The 23,634-nt window shown below is 37.0% G+C and overlaps 3 protein-coding genes across 5 annotated transcripts; 2 read left to right on the top strand and 1 right to left on the bottom strand.

Moving 5' to 3' along the window:
* The first annotated feature begins 6,981 nt into the window (after nucleotides 1-6,981).
* LOC311295294 (calcium-responsive transcription factor-like) lies at nucleotides 6,982-14,480 on the top strand. Of its 3 annotated transcripts, XM_084416602.1 has the most exons (13): nucleotides 6,982-7,061; nucleotides 7,311-7,359; nucleotides 7,469-7,601; nucleotides 7,697-7,847; nucleotides 7,942-8,051; nucleotides 8,514-9,439; nucleotides 10,357-10,452; nucleotides 11,272-11,353; nucleotides 11,449-11,511; nucleotides 11,812-11,949; nucleotides 12,450-12,598; nucleotides 13,608-13,725; nucleotides 13,841-14,480. In XM_084416602.1, the coding sequence occupies exons 2-7, from the start codon at nucleotides 7,332-7,334 to the stop codon at nucleotides 10,389-10,391; spliced, it is 1,383 nt and encodes a 460-aa protein (XP_084272728.1). In that variant the 5' UTR covers nucleotides 6,982-7,061; nucleotides 7,311-7,331; the 3' UTR covers nucleotides 10,392-10,452; nucleotides 11,272-11,353; nucleotides 11,449-11,511; nucleotides 11,812-11,949; nucleotides 12,450-12,598; nucleotides 13,608-13,725; nucleotides 13,841-14,480. The 3 variants fall into 3 exon arrangements, with proteins under 3 accessions (XP_084272728.1, XP_084272727.1, XP_084272729.1); XM_084416601.1 differs by having other exon boundaries at nucleotides 10,357-11,353; XM_084416603.1 differs by having other exon boundaries at nucleotides 10,357-11,313.
* Nucleotides 14,481-15,240: 760 nt separating this feature from the next.
* On the top strand, nucleotides 15,241-17,437 carry LOC311296231 (putative nuclease HARBI1). Its single transcript, XM_084417906.1, has 2 exons — nucleotides 15,241-15,684; nucleotides 16,246-17,437. Exons 1-2 carry the CDS (start codon nucleotides 15,484-15,486, stop codon nucleotides 17,275-17,277), a joined length of 1,233 nt encoding a protein of 410 aa, XP_084274032.1. The 5' UTR covers nucleotides 15,241-15,483; the 3' UTR covers nucleotides 17,278-17,437.
* Nucleotides 17,438-17,953: 516 nt separating this feature from the next.
* LOC311295590 (uncharacterized protein) lies at nucleotides 17,954-23,458 on the bottom strand (the record flags this gene model as incomplete). Its single annotated transcript, XM_084417055.1, has 6 exons — nucleotides 23,125-23,458; nucleotides 19,721-20,577; nucleotides 18,726-18,819; nucleotides 18,371-18,458; nucleotides 18,071-18,241; nucleotides 17,954-17,959 (listed from the first exon to the last, which is right to left on the bottom strand). Exons 2-6 carry the CDS (start codon nucleotides 19,752-19,754, stop codon nucleotides 17,954-17,956), a joined length of 393 nt encoding a protein of 130 aa, XP_084273181.1. The 5' UTR covers nucleotides 19,755-20,577; nucleotides 23,125-23,458.
* Between the last annotated feature and the right edge of the window lie 176 nt (nucleotides 23,459-23,634).

Genomic DNA, 23,634 nt, shown 5'->3' on the forward strand with positions numbered 1-23,634 from the left:
ACAAAATTAAGGGTGTTTGCATCTAGGGCAAATAAAAACCTCACTGTATAATATAGTATAAAACCTCATCTAAAAGTAGTATGGTGTTACTTAACTCACCTCTCATTGTGAAGTTCTGTGCCCTTCTAAGAAGGACATATTTTTAATTTCTTTTAGAAACACCATGAGGAACCTTTCCAGATTTTTTCAATTCATACAAGGTTTTAAACATTTCCTTATCTATATTGACAGCCCAAGTGACAAATTCAACAAAGATGGGTAGGTTTATTTATATGAATTGTGGTTGAGACTCGTTATTATTTTAAAACACCATAGCTAATTGGATGTTGAATGCTTCACAAACTATTATGTACTGAACCAATTATTTATTGGCCAAAGCTGTGTACAATAGTAAATTGCACAGACATAGAGGTCAGAAATAGAGGTCAGTTTCTCAGGTGTGGTGGGATATGGACATATAATTAAAAAGTATTCTCATTTAAAGAATATAATACATATAATTTTTATAATATAAATCTATATGCATAAAGTTATATACCTAAATATGATCTATTCTAGACTGTTTAAAACTGATAAACAAAACCTCTGTTTTTTTAAAGCATTCATTCATTAACTCGAAATTATTTTTATAGTAAGATACAGTGTCTTAAAATTACATATTTTATTCATATTCAGCTGTAAAAACAAGAATGTTAGACAAGAGAAAAAAATGGGATCAAGGACAAAATGAATACAGCAGGACTAATAAAATATTTACTATATTATTCAAATATGTATTTGTAAATATACCTTTCCTTAATATTTTGGTATACCCCTGCCTTTTTCTGTTCACTTGTTTACAAAAAGATTACATAAGAATGATAACATTACTAAACTGATAAGATGTAGGCCTAATTTTTATCATTAATGGTTAGTCATTATTATCAGTTAATTTGACCACTGTTCTAAAGCATATAGAGAAAACAACTGTTAATGCATCTGAAGCTTAACATTTATGATAACCTTTGATAAAGTAAAGGTTGTGTATCAAAAACATTTTCAGTTGAGTCAGTATAAAGCAGTACAAAGCATGCAACATGCAACTCCAAGTTCTTATTTCGTCTTGAGCTATCAGCCTATAATTTTAAAGGCTATTTTAATAATATGCAGACAACTTTGGGAGACAGAATAAAGACACAAGCATATATTTGTAAATATTTAATTAAACAGCAATCACACACCTTTAAAAATCCTAATCTCAGTCACTCATGAGAAACCAACAGTTCTATAATGTCAGCAACAACTAATCTGGGAAAATTTGGAGAAATATGCCTTTAATGTTGGTCTTGCAACGCTTCCTACAGGATTAGTTCAGTTCAGGTAAACTCAGAGTAGGCTACTGAAACACTAACACATGCTACAAAACGATGAATTATTTATAAAATATATACGACTAGTTTAAGATTAACTTCGTTCAAATTTATTACCTGTTTGAAATAAATAATCCATAAAACAAAACGAGCAGGCGCTCACGCTAATAATTTCCGTTCCACTCGCTTGTATTTGTCGCCCCGCCCACGCTATGGTCTCGTAAATATTCATGGTAGCTCCACCCATTGGAACCAAATATTTCAGGAACCGAATATAGGAGCTGTGTCCCAATGTTGAAGGCTGCATCCTTTGAAGGACGCAGACTTCAAGGATGCAGCCTATGCGTCCTCTGAAGGACGCACCATGTAGCCTTCCTAGGATTTCCTAATTGTGCAACCAGGTGCTCCCGATTACCGCTCCTGGCGCCAAGCAACGGTGCGAGAGGAATGCTGCTATCCTGATCATTCATTTTGATAACTGAGTAAACAGCTATGGAGCCAGAATTGGCTATTGTCATTTTTATGTTTTATATTTTACTGGAGGTCATTGTGTGCCCCGGCGCTGCCGGATCATGTATTTTCGGTTTAGCCCTGTTTGAATACAAAACCCAATTTAATATAAAAAGTCCAGTATTTCTCGCGCTCGTCATCTGCAGCTGTCACGGTTGCCAGGCGACAAGAACAATCCTAGGCTAGACCGGTCCGAGCGCTTCAGATGCGCCCTTTGATATGGGACGCTGCTGTAGTTAGCAACAATTTGTCAATATTGTGACAATAAGCCTACATTTTGTTACTTTAATTTTCGGAACTGCATATTTCGTTTTCGTATCCACTTACAAATGTGAAGTAACCTGAAGTACTTTTTTCCCTCACATCACAATGTGATTACATTACACTACACAAAAGTATATAATGTAACAACCAGATATGACTGTATATTGAAAATATACAGAAGTAAAATGCAACATAGCCTACGCAGTAATGCAGTAGTAGCCTAATATAAATGCAGTAGTTATTAAAAGTACTTTTTTCAGAAAGCCGTCGATTGAATCAGCCCTGCAAACCTGTTGGTAGACAACTTAGTGGATAGTGGAAATATGCACTCAAACACTCTGGAGACCATCCCAGATGATGTCCCACCAGCAGGAGGCCTTACCAGGGGCAGCCCATCCCGGTCCAGCAGCTCAGCTCAATAGAGTCTACATCAATTTTTTCTTATTTTATGTATTGTAAAATTAAATGTTTATGTTGATTTTGATATGTTTAACGTATTTTGTAAATAGTTGGAAAAAGTACTTTAATGTAGCCTAAAGAACAAATGATTTTCATTTACCAATTTTATTTGAAAAAATAAAAAGGTATAGAATTTGTTTCATGCAGAAAGTATTACTGTCATTACAAAAATAAATAATGTCCAGAACAATTCATTCTCTTTTATTTACACAATTAAAGTTGCATAAAAATAAATGTACATAATTTTTCTTTTAAAAAATAAAAGTGAAAAATGTTAAACAAGAATATGTAGAAAATATATATATATATTCAATCATTCTCTCAAGAAGAGAAAACAGCCTGTCCATCCTCTTCCTTCTTTCCTGTGCACTCCTCGCCTCTGCCTCCCTCTATAGTTGCATTTCTTCTCTGATCAAGTCCAAAAACTCATCCTGTCTCACCGCCTTTGTGCTGGTGCTGCTGCCCCTGGCTCCTCCTCACCGTGGGCACCCACTACTGAACTCGGCCCTGGTGTGTCCTCAGGGATTGAGGCGATGAGGACGGGGGGTTGGTGCAATGCATCTGTCCCAACACCTCATCCATAAGGACAAACCAGGGCCAAGTTGCAGCAGTGGGTTTCCCACTCACACCCTCTCCTGTCTCAGGACACTTGCAATCCTAAAGGCAGAGCAAATGAACCATGGCTTGTTAACAACAACAGGACAATACATTTCAGCAAAGATGTGTGTATTACTGTTCTTTATATAGACCCATTTTTTCCTGAATTGTTCTAAAAAAGCAGAAAAGGGTACTTAACACAGAGGAGCAATCTTAAGTGTATTGTTAACAGTGCAAAATATGACACATCAAGACATGCATACAAAATACTTAAGAAATCATATTTCTGTATACTAAAATTTGGTTAAAACCACATAGCTTGCATGACAGCACTACAAAAACACATAAAAGTGAAACCCCATTGCCTTATCTACTGCTTTTCTTATTGTTTTGGGCTTTATTGGGTGAGTGATATTTCTTATAATACACAAGTGCAAATATTACAAATAGGTCGTTAAACTAATAACGTTATTACCACAAGGTTTGCCTAAAACTACCTGACGAAGGAGTTAATAAGTTTATAAGAAAATTTAACTCTGGTTTCGCTAGCTATTTGAGTAGGCCTAAATGAAAACATAATACTTACATTTAAATGTGAATTTGCTGTCCACCACCGATCTCTAGTCTCGGCCGCCTTTAAAAATAAATAAATAAATGCTGTCGTCAACGGCGCGCAATGACTTATGGGGTAGAATAGGCCTATGTCACACTTCCTGCTTCCGGAACGCGGAGTAGGGATTCAGAACTTCCGGTCAACAGTATTTCTCCATAAGGATTTATATTATCAGCCATAATGTCTAAACCATCCGAGGTAGACTGACCACGAGCTATGAGGTTGTGAAACGAATGTTTTTGCTCCTGTAGAAGCTATAAGTTCATATGAAATCAACCCTGTTTTAAGAAAAACATGTTTTATCCGCGATCGTATGAAAAAAAACTACACTACCCACAATCCTAAGCGTAGCAGCAACGTCTGCTGATTGTTTCAACTCCCTGTTACCATAGAAACGTTTACCTTACTGACGAACAGCCCGCCGCTGTTGTTGTAGTGTACCGGGTTGCTCTGCGTCAGGACATAGACAGCCATTCCTCAGCTTTCACGCTTTTCCACTTGAAAGTTTTCATTTACCATCCGAACCACATCGTCATATGTGACTTCAGGCAGGTTGCGGAGATATTTGGTCCAGCGGTATCTATCGGACTCCGCCATTGTAAAAAGCTAACCGGAAGAGCCGTATCCCTACTAAAAGACGTACTTCCGGTCTTCAATTTTTTCGTGACATAGGCCTATAGGCCGCTAAGTGTCCATTTATGTATCCTTCTTTTCACGGGGAAACGAAGGGCGCATTTGGCGTCGCTTTTGAATCAGGGAAGCCTTCGTCGCGGCGCGATGACGCAACCGGCCTTCGAATACGGCCTTCGAAGGATGGAGAATTGAATTGGGACAGCCTTCATCGCGCCGCGGTGACGCAATCGGCCTTCAAATGCGACCTCCCAAGGATGCAGCCTTTGAATTGGGACGTCCTTCGTCGCGCCGCGGTGACGCAATCGGCCTTCAAATACGGCCTTCGAAGGACGCAGCCTTCACTTTGGGACACAGCTACTGTAACACCGGCTTGCCTGCGCTTTTTTCACTCCTCCTCTCACGAGACGTATCCAGCTGCAGACCCGCAGCACCACCAGTTTCAGGACACAAGCGCCAGAACCCCAGCGCCAGAACCGGAAGTGTGTGGGCGGAGTTATAATTGACAACGACGACACAATGGCGGAAAGCACGGTGAGGAGTTGTCTAATGTTTTTGACATCTTGTGGTGAAAAATTATCGCATATATAATTAAGTTCAGCGTTTATCTGATAAATATTTAATTTGTGCTTGGTTTTATCTTATTGAAGCTTGAATATGTTGTCATACTTTATTGTATTCAACTTTTTTTCCACGGATGGTTCGATTATTTTTTGCGTGTTGTAAATGGCGTGCTTTGCGGTGACGGTTTAACCCTTGTATGGTGTTTTCATTTTTTATCAGAAGAAAAATTATACGATATTATTTTTTCATACACAGACTCATTGGCCTTGGTTTATTTTCTGTCAAGAATATAAGTTATATCAGAAAACATTTTCAATGACCACGCCCTTCACATTACACACAGGATGTTTTGTGTTTGTGTTCATATGGTTTATGAGGACACAAATGTGTGTAATCACATCGGTATTACGTTACAACGTAAACATGGTTTATGAGGACATCTGTGTCCTCATAAACCAAACTGCTTTAAAAATACATACTAAACGGTGTGTGCGTGCGCGTGCGTGCGTGTGAGAGAGAGATTTTGTCTAAGTGTGAGAGAGTATGAGTGCAAGAGTGATTTTACCCCTGCCGTTCCCGCACAAAGTTGCAACTTGCAATTCTTAAATGTGAACTAACAAAGGTAAAGAGAAAGTATTAACCATATATGCTGTTTATATTGCTTGTAATTGGGATGAAGTAAACATTATATAGTATTATATTTTAAAATGAATTTTTTGATTGTGTTGAATTAAAAACAATGACTGAATATCAAAAATATGAACGCCCAGCTAACACAAATACGTGACTGTTACGTAACTGCAACGTAATCTGGTGACCAAACTTTCGTCGTGGCGACGTAACTAGTTACGTCGTGGCAACCGGAAAAGTGAAATTCCTGGATCCGTTGCCACGACGTAACTTTGTAACGTTGTCAGTTAGTAACGGCGACGTCGTGGCAACGTTGTGGATCGACAGTCGTGTATTGGTAACCAGTTGGTCATTTTAGTTTTTAATAATATGGGCGGACATGCAGTGGTCTAATTTAACTTGTCCTCATTGGCCCAAAACTATTTTAGACTTTTTCAACGACATATGAATGATACAGACTCAGAATTTGGTTCATTTAGTTCATTTACTATAGAACAAAGCACAAACAGCAGAAACAGTATGCAAACAGGTTATACATTTAAATGAACAAGGTTTTCCCCAAAAGCTTGAACATCGAACTACTCCTACACATCTTCATTTTGGTGGCCCTAATAACAAAGCAAGAATAAGAAAAGAAAAATGCAAGAAAAAAGACCAGTTGAGTGTTTTCCCATTTAACATTTAAATACACAAAGCAATTAGCACTGAAAGATAGAATCTGTATAAGCTGACAGTTTTGTTTAAAATCGTTCATATATTTTTCTAAACATTGTCACAAAGTTATGTTGTGGCAAGTGCATTATTTCCTTTTCAAATAATTTGATAACTTCATGACATGTATCACTATATTCTATAAAACCTTAGTTTGAAATCTTTTTTTTTTTTTGTACATTTAATACATATTATTTTGTTTTTCTTTTTCTGAAGTCGTGATTACGATGTCCATTTTTTTAAACTAGGAAACTAGGCCTATTTATGATTATTCCTGAAGGCAGCATTAGGCTCAATCCCAATTCACCCCTTGGCCCTACCCCTTGGCCCTACCCCTTGTTTTCGAGTGTACCCCTTGGCCCTTAAAACAGAGTGTTATGGCCAAGGGGTTGAAAAATTACCCTACGAAATGGAACAACCCTTCGTGCACCCGATACGTCATCAGTCGTCGGCGATGGCTCTGACGTTACGGAAGCGACGAGTTTTTACAGGATGTCTCCATGACAACGACTGACAACAATACCAATATGCCGTCCTCCGCGGCTCAGACTAAATACTTGGGGTTTCGAGTCTGACGACAACACGAGGGCGTGGTTTGTTCGCAAGGTCATGGAGCATGCGCAGTCTACTTTGTTTGCTCCTTCCTTTTACTGTCTATGGTTTGCTCCGGGAATACCGCGAAATTTAATTTAACTGCCAATGACGGAATGACTTTACTACTTTAATGCTTAACGGTTTGTTTAAATATTCTCTTTTATAATAATTAATAGAATAATTGTAGACTGAAACGTTATTACATATTGACAATTGGGAATAATGTTTTATACTATGATAGGTGTCTCTTTCAAGATGCTTGTCTCGTATATTATTGTTAATATAGTCTTTATAGTAGAATTATTGAAGACTCAATTAAAGAGCACATATAATGTAACGTTAGGCTATGCTATGGTAAGAATCTGTTATCACATTGTTATGTTTTTTAGGCCTTCTGTTTTGTGTGCATTATGGCAGACCAGACCATAATTACTCCAGGTAAGAATTACCATAGAATATGCTATTTCAAGTTCAAAAGTTTCTTCAAATGCACCATGTTCTCCCTAGTCCTTATTTACAGATTACCTTACTAAATTTTTTGCCACAGAATGGCTCCCTGATTGTTTTAATGTACTGAACATTTCAAAAACCCATGTGTCTGGCTTCATCACCAACAAAGCTGACCTCAACACTGTGCTAGAATGCCACAAGAGAGAGACTCTGACGTCTTTCATCGCTTGGTAAGGATGAGAATAAGAGATGTTTTGGTTGCTTTTAGAGAACTGAAGATTATTATTACAATTTCTTGTCTTTAAGTGCTTGCTTTTATTTGTAGGTCTGATGATAAAAGAAAGAAAGAAAAGGGGCCGCATCGTCTGGTTTGGCAGGTGGAAGATTTTTCTGAGGATGTACCTCTTGCTGTCACAAACAGAGTAATTCATTGCTGTCAGTATGGAAATCCACGAAAGAATTGCAAAACTCAGGAGGTAAGATTCAGGGGATTTCTTTTTTCATTTAGGGTAACTAATGCACAATTTTCAAAAGCATACTTTTCTGTTAACACTTTTGCATATATTTCAGCTCTTTTCAGAGGATGAGCATATATATTCTGGCAAAAGGAAGAGAATGTACATTCAAACAACCAAAAAAGTTGGCTGCACAGCCAAACTTTTTATTAGGTATATTAGAAGGTAAGCTACATTGCTTCTGTACAAAAGTGTTGGGAAACTTTAACTTCAATAGCCAAATTGGATTTGTCTAGAAATATTTTAAAACACAAAATACATATTCTGTATTAAGTTAACACCATTTTTTTTAACCTACTGATGGTTTTAATGTATAACCTGAAAATAAATGCATTGAATTCAAATTTATTTTGGGATGCCAACAAATATACAAACAAAGGTTAGTCAACAGGAAGAGGCTAAGTTGACTAATGACTTAAATGAATAACTACTAGTTGACTAGAAATATCTTTAGTCGGGGCAGCCCTACAATATATTTATGTAGCATTTTTTTGAATAAATATCATTTCCAAGTGGGTTTACAGAGAATATTCTCTTATAAAATACATCAAACCATTAGGATTTTTTGTTCGTTTAGCAACTCTTTCAATCAATTATATTCTTACAAAGCATTTTTTTTTCCCCTAGATTCAACAAATTCAGCATTGAGAAAGGAGCTTCAAAAGTGAGAAAACAAGTCGTCATGGACACTCTGAAAGCAGCTCTACAGAAAAATGAAGCAGAGTCATCTGAAATAATTCACATCATCTTACCATTTGAGACAGCTCACCAACACCACAAGATTTCGACAGAAAGTGGATACACAAGAAATATCCACCCTCTTGTGAAGAAAAAAATTCAAGAGTATGTGTCATTGGGAATTACATCTGTGCCTTTCCTTAAAAAAGTGCTTCGGCAGTTTGTGAACACTGAACTCTCAGTTTCGGATTGTGTCCTCCCAAAGTCACATGATCAGTGCTACTTTCCAACTAGCCATACCATTCAAAACCATGTGCATTTGGCTTTAGTAGCGGGAAGGTACTCTGGTCTTGATCAGCTTAATTTGGAAATAAAGCTGAATAAATGGAAAGAAGATGATCCTGCTGCACATTTTTACTTCAGAAAATGCTCAGAGGCCCAAATCATAGATGATAAATCCCAAGATGGTGATGTTGTGAATAGTGAAGAAAAGGAGTCCACCATGCAGAACACATTTTTGTTTGTACATCAGTCCCAAGAACAGCAGAGACTTCTTAAACGGTATGGAGACATGGTTCTCCTGGATGCCACATACAGAACAACAAAATATGCCTTGCCACTTTTTTTAGTTGTTGTCAGGACAAATGTTGGCTACAAACCTGTTGCAGAGTTCATTTGTGAAAATGAGTCCACCATGGCGATCTCTGAGGCCTTGTCTTTAATTAAAAAATGGAATGATGCCTGGAATCCAAATTATTTCATGACTGATTATTGTGAACAAGAATACCAGGCACTTCAATTGGTCTTCCCAAATACTCACAAATACCTGTGTTCTTTCCATCGAGAGCAAGCCTGGATTCGCTGGACAAGGGAAAGTAAGTATTCTTCTCTCTCTCGCAAAATGTATGTGGTGATGGACCAGGAATGTCTAGCAGTTGTCTTATTAAACCTTTTTTCTCTACGATCAAATCAGTATCATAACTCAGTTTTTTTTTTTTTTTCATTTAACTCAGACAATTTAATATGAGTAATAATTTTGTTTTCCGTGCGGCTAAGTGCAGATTTCACTGTTTGGGCACTGCAATAATACAGAAATCAAATCTCAGCTCATTTCAAATGTGTCTACATTAAGAATTATATGTAATTGCCCCACACAAAATTAGTATTTTAATTAACATTGCAGTAATTGATATTAAACAAAATATTAAGGGAAATGATAAACAATTATATTTGTCATAATCGTTAATTTTTTCCCTATAACTTCAGCTGCTATATGTTGAGGAACTTCGCCTACAAATAAATGTTTATTATTAGAGAAATAATATGAAAAAAAATGTAATGTTAGTTTATTGAACTTGGCAAAGCTAGAAATTACATGTGTGTTAAATAGTAATAGTTGTAACATTTTGAAGAAATTACTAATTAGGCATTGTAATGCACCTGTTGCAGGCAAGAACCATCTGTCTGATCAAGATCGCAGTGAACTTCTTGGCCTCCTTCGTAGTGTAGCTTCTGCACATGATAGAGAAACATGTGAGGCAGCAATAAGTAAGCTCAGGGACAGTGTCTTGTATAAGAGTAATACAGAAGTTCAGAACTATGTTGAGAAAAGATGGCTCAATATTAAAGAGGTAGGGGTTACAACAGTGCCACCTTGAGAATATTTTTGTTTGATGGTTTGTTTCATTGTTTATAATTAATTGTAATGCATTTATGTACATTGACAGTAAAGGGAGATCAGAAAGTTTTTTTTCTTTTACTTCGTGTTAAATTACTTTTTTCTTATTTTCAGAGGTGGTGCAGAGGATTTTCTCCACATGGATTTAATGTGTCTGTAACCACAAACAATGGCACTGAAGCAATGAACAACTCATTGAAGAGCTTTTACCTGAAGATTTCGGGTACTAAAACAGTATCATCTTTGGTTGAAATAATAGTTACCGAGTTCATCCCTGAACAGCTCCTCTCATACGCTAAACTTAATTACATGTACAGCAGTGAACACAAGGTCTACAGTGCTAATGTTCCTGAGTTCCTCTGGGACCGTCCAAGAACCTTTGTGCAACATTGCCTGAAAAACCTAGAGGCAGCTTGTTGTTATACCTCCCAACAAGTTCAAGAGCAGAGTAAGGGGCTTTATAAAGTCCAGAGTGAGCAATCATGTGAATGGTACTCTGTGGATCTCGGAGACAAAGACCGCTTTCCGTCATGTGAATGCAGATCTTTTAAGTCCACTTTTTTACCCTGCAAGCATTTTTTTGCTGTTTTCAAACACACTGACAACTCATGGTACTCGTTGTGTCCAGATTACATCAGCAGTCCATATGTCACTCTTGACTCGGATGTTGTGTCAAGTCATAAAAATTTGAAGGTGAAAGAAGTGATTGACAAGGACGATACTGTCTGCGCCAATAGCCTCGTGGGCACCACATCGACATGTAATGACGAGGACAATACTGAACATCCTGTTGCCATAGACTGTCATGACATTCAGTGTACGAAGACAGACACAGAGGCAAATGGAGTTTCCACTGCACAGTGTGCCCTGCGAGAGAAATAAAAAATTCTCCAGGATCTATCATACATATGTGTGGATCATGAGTTGTTGCTAAATGCAACTGCAGTCATTCATGAAATTACAGGAAAAATGAAATTCTTTGTCCCAAAAGAAGACTCACTACCTCTTCTAAGTAAGCAAGATGACAAGCTGAAACTGCGTGTACTTCCAACCCGGAAAAGAAAAGGAAAGGTGAAAGGCAAAAAAAGTAGAATTGAGAAAAGAAACAGTGGTAAGGTTACTATGGGAAGGACTGCTGTCTGCATCCATGTTAACATGCATCATTCAATGTAACTTTTTTTTTTTTTTATGTTGTACGTGACACAGGGGACCAGTCTGGTTTTTTGAAGGAGAACTTGTTGACAGACTTTGATGTAATAGATTTGACAGGTGAGTAGTATGTTAAAGTTATTGCAATTTACATTTTGCAATTGCAATTTTGAAAGATAAAATATGGTATTATTTGACAGAGACTGAGACACTTCTGGCAGAGCTGAGCAAGCATGAGATTGAGGTAGACAGTGGAGTTAGATTGTCCGTCTGTGGACAGGTGTTAGAGAGCAGTGATTTTGAATCTCTGAAACATCCTCACTGGTTAAATGATAAGGTAGAATTAAGTATCATGATAGGTCAAAAGGAAAGAATAAGGTTGAAATCTTCAAAACTAAGTTTCTTTACTGTTTGTCACAGGTGATAAATGCATATTTGGACACGTTGACGCTCGAAAACAGCATCGAAGCCAACACTGGCTACCGCTGTTTCAATATTTCTACATACATGCCTGTGCTCTGGGAACGTGACAGATTTGATGCCTGGATGTTTGAAAAGGTGATTATGACTAGTGTAAATCTTACAATATATATATTTTGCTATGTTAAAAGGATAATTCACCCAAAAATGAAAATTGTAATTTACTCACCCATATGTTGTTCCAAACCTGTTTGCGTATCTTTCTTTTGTTGGACACAAAAGATGATATTTTTAATAATGTTGGTATCTACTGACTGTAGTCAGTGACTTTCTTTTTTTTTTTTTTTTGAATGAAAGTGAATTGCAAACATTTCGCAGTTTTTTTTTCTTGATGTCTGTAAGCAATAAGGTACATGAGGCTGTGCTGTATTGTGAACTCTTCGCGCCTAACAACGTCCTTCAGCCTTGACTTATTCACAATACAGCACTAGACTCGAGGACCTTATTGCTTTTATAAAATGGTTACATGGTGCCTGTTCTGAGATGGCTATGAATGGTGACCCAGCTTTTGATTGATGATTTCTGCCACACAATACAAATATTGGACTGGAACTAACCGTTTTAAAATTCGTTCCAAGATGGCATTCTCCCGAATGAAGTGGATTTTCCTTCCAATCCATGTGAGGGGCAATCACTGGATACTTCTGGTAGCAGATGTTCCAAATATGGAAGTATCAGTACTGGACTCATTGTCAGGGAACAATGTCACATATGTTGATATGTGGAGGTAAGATAAAGGATTTTTACAAATTGAGTAATGTTACTGTACATGTTTTTTTAATCATAGTGTAGTGTCATACTGTACATATTTTCATTCCAACAGAACTAAGTTCTGCTTGCTTATCGGCCATCATATTGATCTTCATATTGGGCACATTTGTTGAGGTTCATGTGCGAGTGTTCCCGGCGCGCCCCGCGTATATCGTATCATCACAGTGCATCATGATGGAAAACAGAAGTGCAATATATACTTTTTTATTATTTTGGCGCTATTATGCACAGCAGAGTGAATGACACGTGGATCTATAGGTTGTGTGAAGGCAGCTTTCTGCTACTTGCAAACAGACTCTTTTATAGAGATGGCTAATTGCAAGCCATTCATTTGCCACTCTGATTGCACACACTGTGAAAATCATCGCCAGTATCATGAACATGTGTTTTGACGTTGTCACTTAACTTCCAGTTACTTTACTTCCTGAACAAGTGTGCACCAAGTAGTTGCTTTCACATTCCCGTGAATCATGCCACAGTTCCATTGCTACCAAACTCAGACCACCTCCTACAGGTAGTCTCTGGTTCGATACCCTTTTTATGACTGATATCACATTACCAATTTTTCATTGAAAAAAACTTAAATGAAATTTAAGTCCTTAAACTGGCTCAAACTGAGCGTCGAGTCTGAGGAGGGTTGTCCGACTCCGGTTCAAACTGAACACCGCTACTGAGAGTTTCTGATATTTTCAGTGCGTCCTCCTGACTGAGGAGTATGAACTCTTGAAGCCCCGCCCTCTTCTTGAAAGTTTTAAAGGGATAAACACAGAAACAGCAAGCTAATTTTTTTGCAAAAAAACTAATTTGTGCTAAAACTTCATTTACACACTCTGGGGATATCAGAGACTTATTTAACATCTCCTAAAAAGGGGCATAATAGGTCCCCTTTAAGTTGAACTAGACCACATTAGAAATACTCATTTTTACCTTGTAAATAATTGAATGTATTCCACTTATTTACTCAGGAAGTATATGGCTGTGAGGTACACAAAGACGAAAGAATTGGGAGGATTCTGGAGAAATGGTGGTCTCTGCTCTTCATCACAAAAAGATGGAAACAATTGTGGAGCCTTTGTACTACTGGTAAGGCATTACAAAGCTTCATAGCCAGAGCTTTTCTTTTTGTAAGAATTTTTTTTTAATACATAAAAATGACTCCTTTTATGTGACATTCAATATTTTTAATTTATCTGTCCAGAATGCTCTTGCCCTGACCAGAGGTATCAGTCCCAGCCAACTGACACAACGCCATGCAGTGGAAATGAGGAAGTTTGTGTGCCACAAACTCAAGCAAAATGCGTTATGCTAATATTTGTACTCTTCTTTCCCCGAGTGCTTTTCCTACCTTTTGCTGGTTTAAAAGGATGGCGTGTTCATTCATGCTTTCTCTCCGGAGCGGATTTGAACTCTCTGTAGTGAACTGAGCTCTTTGTAGCGCAATGAGTTTTCTGTAGTGAACTGAGCTCTTTGTAGCGCAATGAGTTTTCTGTAGTGAACTGAGCTCTTTGTAGCGCAATGAGTTTTCTGTAGTGAACTGAGCTCTTTGTAGCGCAATGAGTTTTCTGTAGTGAACTGAGCTCTTTGTAGCGGAATGAGTTTTCTGTAGTGATTCGAGTTCTTGTGTATGTCTCTGCCAAACAGAGTTGTGTGCTATGTGCTTTGTTCTTTTTATTGTGTTGTCTACCTTTTCATTTGCTCGGAGGTATATTATATATACCGGTAAATATAAATATTTTATAAATAACACTTTTCTTAAATATATGCATGTATGTTGTGTATTTATATATACAAAATAATTATACATAGTGCACACATTATTTTGGATGCGCTTATTTATTGCCCAGCACAATTTTTTTGTAAATCGTATATTTTATTTATTTATTTATTTATTGTAAACATATTTTTCCCTTAAATATGTTGGTTCCCTTGCATATTGTAAATAAATCGTTTGTTTGCAATTCAGTTAAAAAATGTGTCCTTGCTTTGTACACCTAACCTGGTAATGACAGGTGTTTTTGTATGTTTTTATCTAAGCCAACAGATGTGATTGAGTCATTTCTATTTTTAAACTGCTCTCTAGAAACTTTACTTTTGCATGAACAGTACTTTTAATGTAGCTAAATGGGAATACAATGTTAATATAGTTAAATTTATTACTAATTTTATTACAATATCACTAAAATAGGTCTGACATCACACCAGTGAAATATAATTTCATCTCAAATTACACTGAAAAATGTAAGCTGTGTTGAAGTCAATGTCTACCAACATTCTTGTTAAACAGAAGAACAAGTTTAGAACAACTTGAAGGTGAGTAAATCAAATAAACCAATACTTTTATTCAGCAAAGATGCATTACAATTATCAAGTTACAGTAGAGACATTTATAATGTTACAAAAGATTCTATTTAAAATAAATTAAACTTTCTATTCATCAATCAATAAAAATAAATAAATCGTACACAAGTTTTCAAGATTGATAAGAAGTACTGTTTTTGAGCATCAAATTAGCATTAGAATGATTACAAATCTTACCGATCCCAAAACCTTTGAATGGCTGCGCGTGTGTGTGTGTGTGTGTGTGTGTGTGTGTGTGTGTGTGTGAGAAACATAAAACGTATACAACGTGGGCCTTGACACCAAGCAACAGTGTCAGGTGTTTTGATCTTAGTTAGATTATTGCCAATACGCGGGAAAAAAAATTTTTACATTTTTTTTTTACGTTTAATATTATGATATCATTCGTGCTTGAACTGAGTGAAAATGAAACTTAAGCAACGAGGGCTTCTGCGCGATTTTAAGTTTTAGGTTCGCGGTATTCCCGGAGCAAGTAGACTGCGCATGCTCCATGACCTTGCGAACAAACCACGCCCTCGTGTTGTCGTCAGACTCGAAACCCCAAGTATTTCGTGCCAGCCGTCCTCCGCTGTGACAGTCTCTGTCGTGTGGGCTGTAAACATCTTTCTGCACTTGTCTACCGCAACTCGGACAAGAAAACGGAGACATGTTCAACGCCTGCGAATGCTGATGGATGCGTCTGTGGTATGTAGCAAACATATTAACATATGCCTAGCTAGATTGTGTGATATGTGTGCTGGTCTGATAAGATGGAATACCGTGAACAGAGATGGGCATTAATACATTTATTTAAAATACAAAATACTGTGTGGGAAAAATTTATTTAAATACAAACACAGTGTTTTGTATTTTGAAAATACACTAAATACATGTGAAATTGGCCATCCAGTGCAGGTACAGATCACAGTGAATGAAGAAACTAACGTTACATATAACGTTAGGCCTATTGCTGGCCATTACAAATAAACTTGTGCAAAATAGCAGTCATTTATATACTTATTTCTGACCAGGCTACAATGTAAAATTCATACTGTATGTAAAACTGTGGGAACCTTTTCTGCTATCTAGCAAATATGACCCAAAAATTAAATTTTACTTCACAGTTACAATATATATCATGGTTTCACAATTCTCAATATCAGTTTTGATATTTTGAGATGCCAAATTGCAAGTTTCCCTGCAGTTTTAACTAGTAGAGCTCATTCTTTTAAAACTAATGACGTGAACTTAATTCCTTTTTTTCAGACTGGTCATCCTAGGCCATACTGCAGACTCAACAACAACATGCCCATCCTGCGTTTGTGGTTTAATGTAGAGGCTGAGCTGAAGCAGGACTTTCGCCTCAGCAGAAGAGCCATGCATGGTCTGCAGAGGCTCCTACAGAGGGAACAGGACCATGGCTGGGGTAACCAGCTGGAAGTCCTGATCTATGTTTACTGGCTGGCTCATGGACTGTCCTACTCAGTTGTATCCCGGGTTTTCAATGTGCCCAAGTCTACAGTCCATCGCATCATCCACAGAGTTGCACAAAATATAATGACCAACCTGAAGCGAGCAATTTCTTTCCCACTGGCAGGAGAGCTTCATGCAGTTGGTCAAGGATTTGTCCAGCTATCAGGAAGCCCTGCATTCAGCAATGTTGTGGGAGCAATAGATGGCAGCCATGTCAGAATTAAACCTCCTCAACAGTACAGATTAGACTACCTGAATTACAAAGGATTCTATTCACTTAATATGCAAGCAATATGTGATTCTAATGGCAGGTTTCTAGATATCTTTGTCGGTTACCCAGGATCAGTTCATGATACACGCATCATGAAGAACAGCAGCTTTTACAGGGCAAGACAGTATCCTTCCACAGGATACATCCTTCTGGGTGATGGTGGCTATCCCTGTTTGGACACACCTGTCTGCCTAATCACACCTTACAAGGAGCCAGTTAATGGGCAAATACAAGGGCGCTTCAACTATTATCATGCCAGGGCCCGCAGCATAATCGAAAGAGCTTTTGGGATGATGAAAACCAGATGGAGGTCTACGCTTTTCAGAGCCTTGGAGGTTAAACCCACATTTGCACCTCTGGTTATTGCGTCCTGTGCATTTCTACACAATGTGTGTCTAGATAATGAGGACTTGCTGGAGCCAGATGAAGATGCAGATTTGGACATCCTTGAACCCCAACCACCCCGTGAGCCCCTAGCGGTTAACGAGAGCTCTGGGAATGCTACAAGGGACAGACTGGCTGCCCTGGTCTCAGGCCATGTACAAGACCCTTAAGGATGTCTGTACTATGTATATAGTTTGTTAGCTATGTGAAAAATGGCTATTTGCCATTGTATTGTTTGTTGTTGATGCTGCTTAGGCTATAGCATCTCATGGATGTGAATATGTGATTTTACAATGTTTTTTACTAATTATTTTTATACTAATAGCACAGATAGTTGCATGTTATTTATTTACACAATCTTTTTTATTGACAATATTGCACTTTGTTACAATATAAATATAAATAAATAAATAAATACATAAATAAATATATATATATATATATAACAATTGTATATAAAATAAATACTTTGTATACTTTGAAAATGTATATAAATAACATATAATAAATAATAAATAATAATAAATAATATTATAGGAAACACTTCATAATAATTCCTGCAATGAATAACATTAGTTCAGCATTCCCTTATTATAGAGTGCTACCAAAGAAATAAGGTAATGGTGTATCATTAATAACAATATCACATTACTATGTACAGCAGGGATAGACAACTCCGGTCCTGGAGGGCCACTGTCCTGCAGAGTTTAGCTCCAACCCTAATTAAACACACCTGAACAAGGCAATCAGTGTTTTCAGGATTACTAAATAGATACAGCCAGGTGAGTTTTTATCAGGGCTGAAGCTAAACTCTGCAGGACAGTGGCCCTCCAGGACCGGAGTTGTCTATCCCTGATGTACATGTACATTAAAATTCTCATATCAAGTGATCAATAAGCAATAACACTTCAAGCTACATAGTGTTGTTAAAATAATTACAAATGCAATTGCAGCTAACCTTACCATAAGAATTGTTATCGGATCAGCATCAGGACTAAAAGATGCAACCACAACAGGAGGGTCCATTGAAGGCCTGGCACCCAACACCTCGTGCATGTCCGCAAAAAACTGCCATGTGGCAGCTGTTACCTCGCCAGCATCCGTTCCAGATCCTGTTCTGGGGGTTTTTAGGTCCTGAAGTGAATATAAACAAACAGTGTCTACATTACATTTAAAAGATTACATTAAACGTTTATGGATTTCCTTGACCATTTGGAATCCCTCCATATAAACCAAGCTGGAACCACACTGGTCTCTGCTTACCTTATATTTTTTTTTCAGATTTTCCCACTTCTTGGAGACCTGTTGGGTAGTGACATATCCCTGCAGGCCAAGTTCTTTGATCAATGTCCTGTATCATAACAAATAAGATATTATTGTCATTTACCACACATACCACAGTAGTACAGGTAAAATGAAATAGCGCGGAATCACTAGACAAAAGAGAAATGAATAAAATATTAAAATCACACTGCAACACCGGGTCAATGTACAGACGGTGGGACCTGGTGTGTGTAATATTGTAACAGAAGATGATATGAATGAGTAATTTTAACAGAATTAAAACAATAATATGTATATGTTTTATACAGTCAAGCATACTGATCAAATTACTTACTCCCAAAGTTGTTTTGCAGAACTTTTAGACTTCATAAAGCGGTTCTCATTTTCTGCTCTGAAACGGATGATCCGTCTGGTTTCCTGTGGAGTCCCTGCATGATTGGAAGTAGACACTGTTGAGAATAACGGTTGCCAGTGCTTGTCTTTTCTCCATACTGTGACAATAATGGTTACTGTAAGAGCCACTTTAATATTTCAATAATTTGTATATTAGGCTCAATCTAATATACAAATTATTGAAATATTAAATTACAGAAATTATACATCAGAAAACACAGGAAATATCAGAATTCAAAGAAAGATACAAATATGATACCTTCAGTTAGTGCTTGCAAAATCAACACTCCAAACAAACAATACTAATGTGTTTGCAAGCACTAACTGAAGGTATCATATATCTTTCTTTGAATTCTGATATTTCCTGTGTTTTCTGATGTATAATTTCTGTTCTGTTTCTTTAATGGTTACGCCCACTGGGGTGCGGAATATTGAGCTTGAAAAAGTTCGTGCACAGAAAAAAGGAGAAACAGTTTTCTTACCGTTTGGTCTGTCAATTATGGATAAAACTCGTGTTTAAACGTTTAAGGTAACACAATTTAAAGGTTTAACAAGTGAAATCAAAACTCGCACTTGTTTACGGATTTTTGACTGACTTCTTTGACGAGTGAGAACAATTTTTCCTGCTATTGCCAGTGATGTAAACCTAGGACTTTACATTTACATTAAACTTAAATCACACATCAAACTATTTTAACAACCCACCGATTAAAAATTAAAAACATAGCTTCATTAACGTTACCAGATAACTAATAATATTAGTAGCGCTGGCTACCTAGACAACATGCTAGCGGCTGAATTAACGATCTCTTTTATGATTGTTTGAAGAAAATCACCATATTAGGCTACGTTGTAGCCGAAGGTGGAGACCTTCAGCTACAACGACCATAGCATTACAACCATGGTTATCGTACATTTTATGAAGAAAATACTTACATTTGTGACTTTCTTTTGCCGGTTGTGAAGCCATCTCGCCGGTGATTCGCTGTGCATTCTGGGAACTTTCTCGAACTTTCTCGTAGCCCTCCGTTCGGAGTGTGCTTCTGAAAAATCTCCGTTTCGAGGGCTATGTAGCCCTTCCCCTTACCCCTACCCCTCCAACCTAAAGAGAATCGAGACAACCCTACCCCTTCACGGGAACGCGCAAAACGGAGGGGTAGGGCCAAGGGGTAGGGCCAAGGGGTGAATTGGGATTGAGCCTTAAACCCCCAAAATGTCAGGTGGTGGTGCAACTGTCCGAACAAATGAACAGACTAAGAAAACAATTTAAAATGGTGTCTTAATAATAAAAAAATAAAAACTATGCCATCATTTTAGGTTTGAAGCCTTTCATATAATTGTTTTTTATAAATATCAGTAGTTTTAAAGCTGTTGAGGTAATTGAGAAACTTTTGTCCAGCAATTTGTATATTCTCAAATGTTATTATGAATTTGCAAGGTAATAACAGTAAACATGATAATGCATCATCCAGAGGAGCCTAACTGATCTCTTTGGCAGAGTGAAAAAGTTTGTAGAGCTCTCTCAAATACTGATAAAAACTGCTAATTTGAAGTATGGGTAGGTTGGTGGGACACTTTTCATGTCAGGTGGTACAACTACAATACATAATATTTTTGTTGTACCACCTGACATAAAAACTTAAATTAGTTTAAACGCTTTAAAATATCATTTAACATCTGAAAATTGTTTAAACACATTGTCTTCAAGAGTGTTGATGTCATTGAAGTCTTCCCAAGTGAGGCTGGATCCGAACTGGAGCTGCTGTAATCTCTAGTAAAATATGCTGAGCATCCTGAGATAGAAACAAGGAGACAACAGGAGAAAGATTAGCATTGCTGCTGTTCATATTATTTCAGGCAAAAGATGGTCATGTGCACTTTTTACTATTTCATCACATAGTGCAAGATTATGAGATGTGTTAAATGAATGCTTGGCTAAAGAGATGTGTCTTTAATCTAGATTTAAATTAGAATAGTGTTTCTGGGACCCAGACATTATCAGGAAGGTTATTCTAGAGTTATTCCAGTGTTTCCCACACATAGACAAATTCGTGGCAGTGCGCCACAGAATCAACACCGGCCGCCACATATTGCGTTTCATTATAAAACATTTTGTACGCCATTTAAAACACGCAGCGTATTCATTCAGCTGCATTTCCTTTCCCTGCTCTCCCTCCGTCTCTCTGTCACTCACGCGTCTCTCTCACAAGTACGGCTGCAACGATTCATCGAGTTACTCGATTTACTCGATTACAAAAATTCCTCGAGGCAAAAACTCTGCCTCGAAGCCTCATTAAATTCCTATGACACGCACTATACGCGCAGGGATCTGATTTCACACGGACCGTTGTTCAGTGTTCAGAAAGCACAATAGCGATAATAGCTTGCGATAGGGTATGTTACTGAAAGAACAAGCAGAGAGAGAGGCCCGGTCGCGCGTGCGCATCTTCAAACTGTCTTGCTCTCTCTCGCTCCCTCGCCCATATTAATCCAAATCAATTGAGAATTGACACGATGGTAAAAGATCGGAAGACCGAAGTTTCACGTGGAGCATTCGGAGATTTTTCCTGAATTACCGCTGGGTGTGAATTGTGCTAAAAAAAACGTTGCCTTATCTTCTCTGAAAAGCGTTCCGCCCATTCAGCTGACATTAAAAAACACTTTCAATAAACAAAACAAAACCTATCCAATGATGAAATGTTGACAAATCTGTGTTGACAAATCTTGTGCGATGTCCTAAAACTGCCGGGATAATCACACAACGTGTCACGTTGACACGTCCGATTCGCAAACTAATGACTCCTTTGAACCGATTCACTTTAATGAATGGTTAAAACAACTGATCAGTCCAACACTGAATTGGTGTATAACAAATCGGTAACACTTTACAATAAGGTTCCATTTATTAAACTCTAGTTAACTACATTAGTTAACATTAACTATTAATAAACTGCACTTCTACAGCATTTATTAATCTTTATTAATGTTAATTTCACCATTTACTAGTAGCTTAGATTATTTAAATCAAAAGTTGTAGGCTATTTGTTAACACTAGTTAGCCTAATGCACTGTGTGAAGTAACAATAAAAATATAGATGGTCATTGTTTGTTCAACTAAGATTAACAAAGATTAATAAATACAGTAACAAATGTATTGCTCGTGGTTCATGTTAGTTAGCCTAATACATTAATGTAAACAAATCAAACCACATTTAACACCTCTTAAAATGAGAATGTAAGTGTGCTTACCCCATTTTTTCAGTAAGAGTGGTTAGCAAGATTTAACCTTAATAAACTACTGTATTTACAGGTTATCTATATGACAATGTGTAGAACAATTACCAAATTACTAAAATCTTTTAGTTTAGACTGTTCAGGGTAAATGCAGTTGGGTTGTCGAGGTCAAAACTCTAATAAGCTGTGAATCAAATAAACTTGCTATAAATAATGTTGTGTAATTTTTTTTACTCTTATATTGAATGTTTGGATTTTGTGAAGGTGTGAATAATTTTTTATTAATATTAATATAATAAAGTTCTGTTTAATGAATTATTAATGAAGGAACACCCCCACCCACCCACCCCACACACACTTCGCCCCGCCGCCACCACCACCACGAATTGCTTTCGAATCTGTGGGAAACACCTTACATTCTATTGAATTAATAGGAAATCATCTGACTTTAATGAGAAAACATGGCCTAACGAGTCAGCATTTGAATACTATACATTCTTACAATGCAAACATCCTAAACATTTCTGAGTATTATCAATGTTGAAAACAGTTGTGCTGATTAATCTTTTTGTGTAAACCAATGTAAGAGTTTAATCCATTTTCTTTTTTCTCTCTCCAGGATTCATTGTTAAATAGACCCAACATATATAAAAAGTAGTTTACACTACTGTTCAAAAGTTTGGGTTCAATAGAGTAAAAACAAAAACATAAAAAAATCATACTTTATTCAGCAAGGATGCATTAAATTGACCAGAAGAGAGAGTAAAGATTTCTGTTTCAAATAAATGCTGCTTTTTTTTCTTTCATTCATCAAATAACCCTGAAAAACACAAATATGAAGCAGCACAACGGTTTTCAACACTGATAATAATCATAAATGTTTCATCTATGGTTTTAGTTTTACTTACGCACTTATTCATATTGCTCATACAGTGTCACTTACTTTTGGATGTCAAAACTTTCGTAAAATAAATTAAACAAATAAATGTAAATGCAAATATGATAATTTAAAAAATAAGAAAATAACAGATGCATGGTGATATACAGTAAGTGACAAAATATTGTGAGAAAATGGATATTAAGTTATTTAATGAGCTTCACTTCACCTGTTTCCAACTTCTCTGGCAGCAGCTTTCTTCAGAAATGTTCAAGTCGTGTAGCTTCCCCTCTGTTGTAGAAGGATTATTTTGTTGCTGCTGAAATCACAGAACTATTTTTATCAATTTGTGTTAAACATTGAGTTAGTCTCAGCCAATTTTCACACTCCATGTAAGTGACGTCATCGAGTAAGTTACGTTTATGTTAAATAAATACGTTTGTTAAATAAATGAGCTCACTTACAAACTAACTTATTTTTTTACAAAACTATCAAAACCTCTCATCTACCCATAAGATGTGATTAAAAGCCTAAACGTTCATATCAAAAGCTCAAGCTATGAAGTTAGCATAACGTTAACGTTACCTCTTCTGAAAACGGTTGAGATGCTAACGGACTTTTTCCGAAGACACTAAACCATTTATATAAAGCAAATATTCAACAGAAGCGTGTCAATTACAAGTAAGAGAAGTGTCAAGAACAGTTGTGTGTATTATCTGTGTGGTTTTAGAGACTAAAC

This window comes from Rutilus rutilus (assembly GCF_951802725.1).
Source record: "Rutilus rutilus genome assembly, chromosome: 8".
Taxonomy (NCBI): Eukaryota; Metazoa; Chordata; class Actinopteri; order Cypriniformes; family Leuciscidae; genus Rutilus; species Rutilus rutilus.

What these genes read in the sequence shown, in the direction of transcription:
- LOC311296231 (XM_084417906.1), top strand. Translation starts at nt 15,484, where the DNA reads ATGCTCCATGACCTTGCGAACAAACCACGCCCTCGTGTTGTCGTCAGA. An exon ending in TGCTGATGGATGCGTCTGTG is followed by an intron (nt 15,685 to 16,245) that starts GTATGTAGCAAA and finishes CCTTTTTTTCAG; the next exon opens with ACTGGTCATCCTAGGCCATA.
- LOC311295294 (XM_084416601.1), top strand. Translation starts at nt 7,332, where the DNA reads ATGGCAGACCAGACCATAATTACTCCAG. An exon ending in CCAGACCATAATTACTCCAG is followed by an intron (nt 7,360 to 7,468) that starts GTAAGAATTACC and finishes TTTTTGCCACAG; the next exon opens with AATGGCTCCCTGATTGTTTT. An exon ending in TTTATTAGGTATATTAGAAG is followed by an intron (nt 8,052 to 8,513) that starts GTAAGCTACATT and finishes TTTTTCCCCTAG; the next exon opens with ATTCAACAAATTCAGCATTG.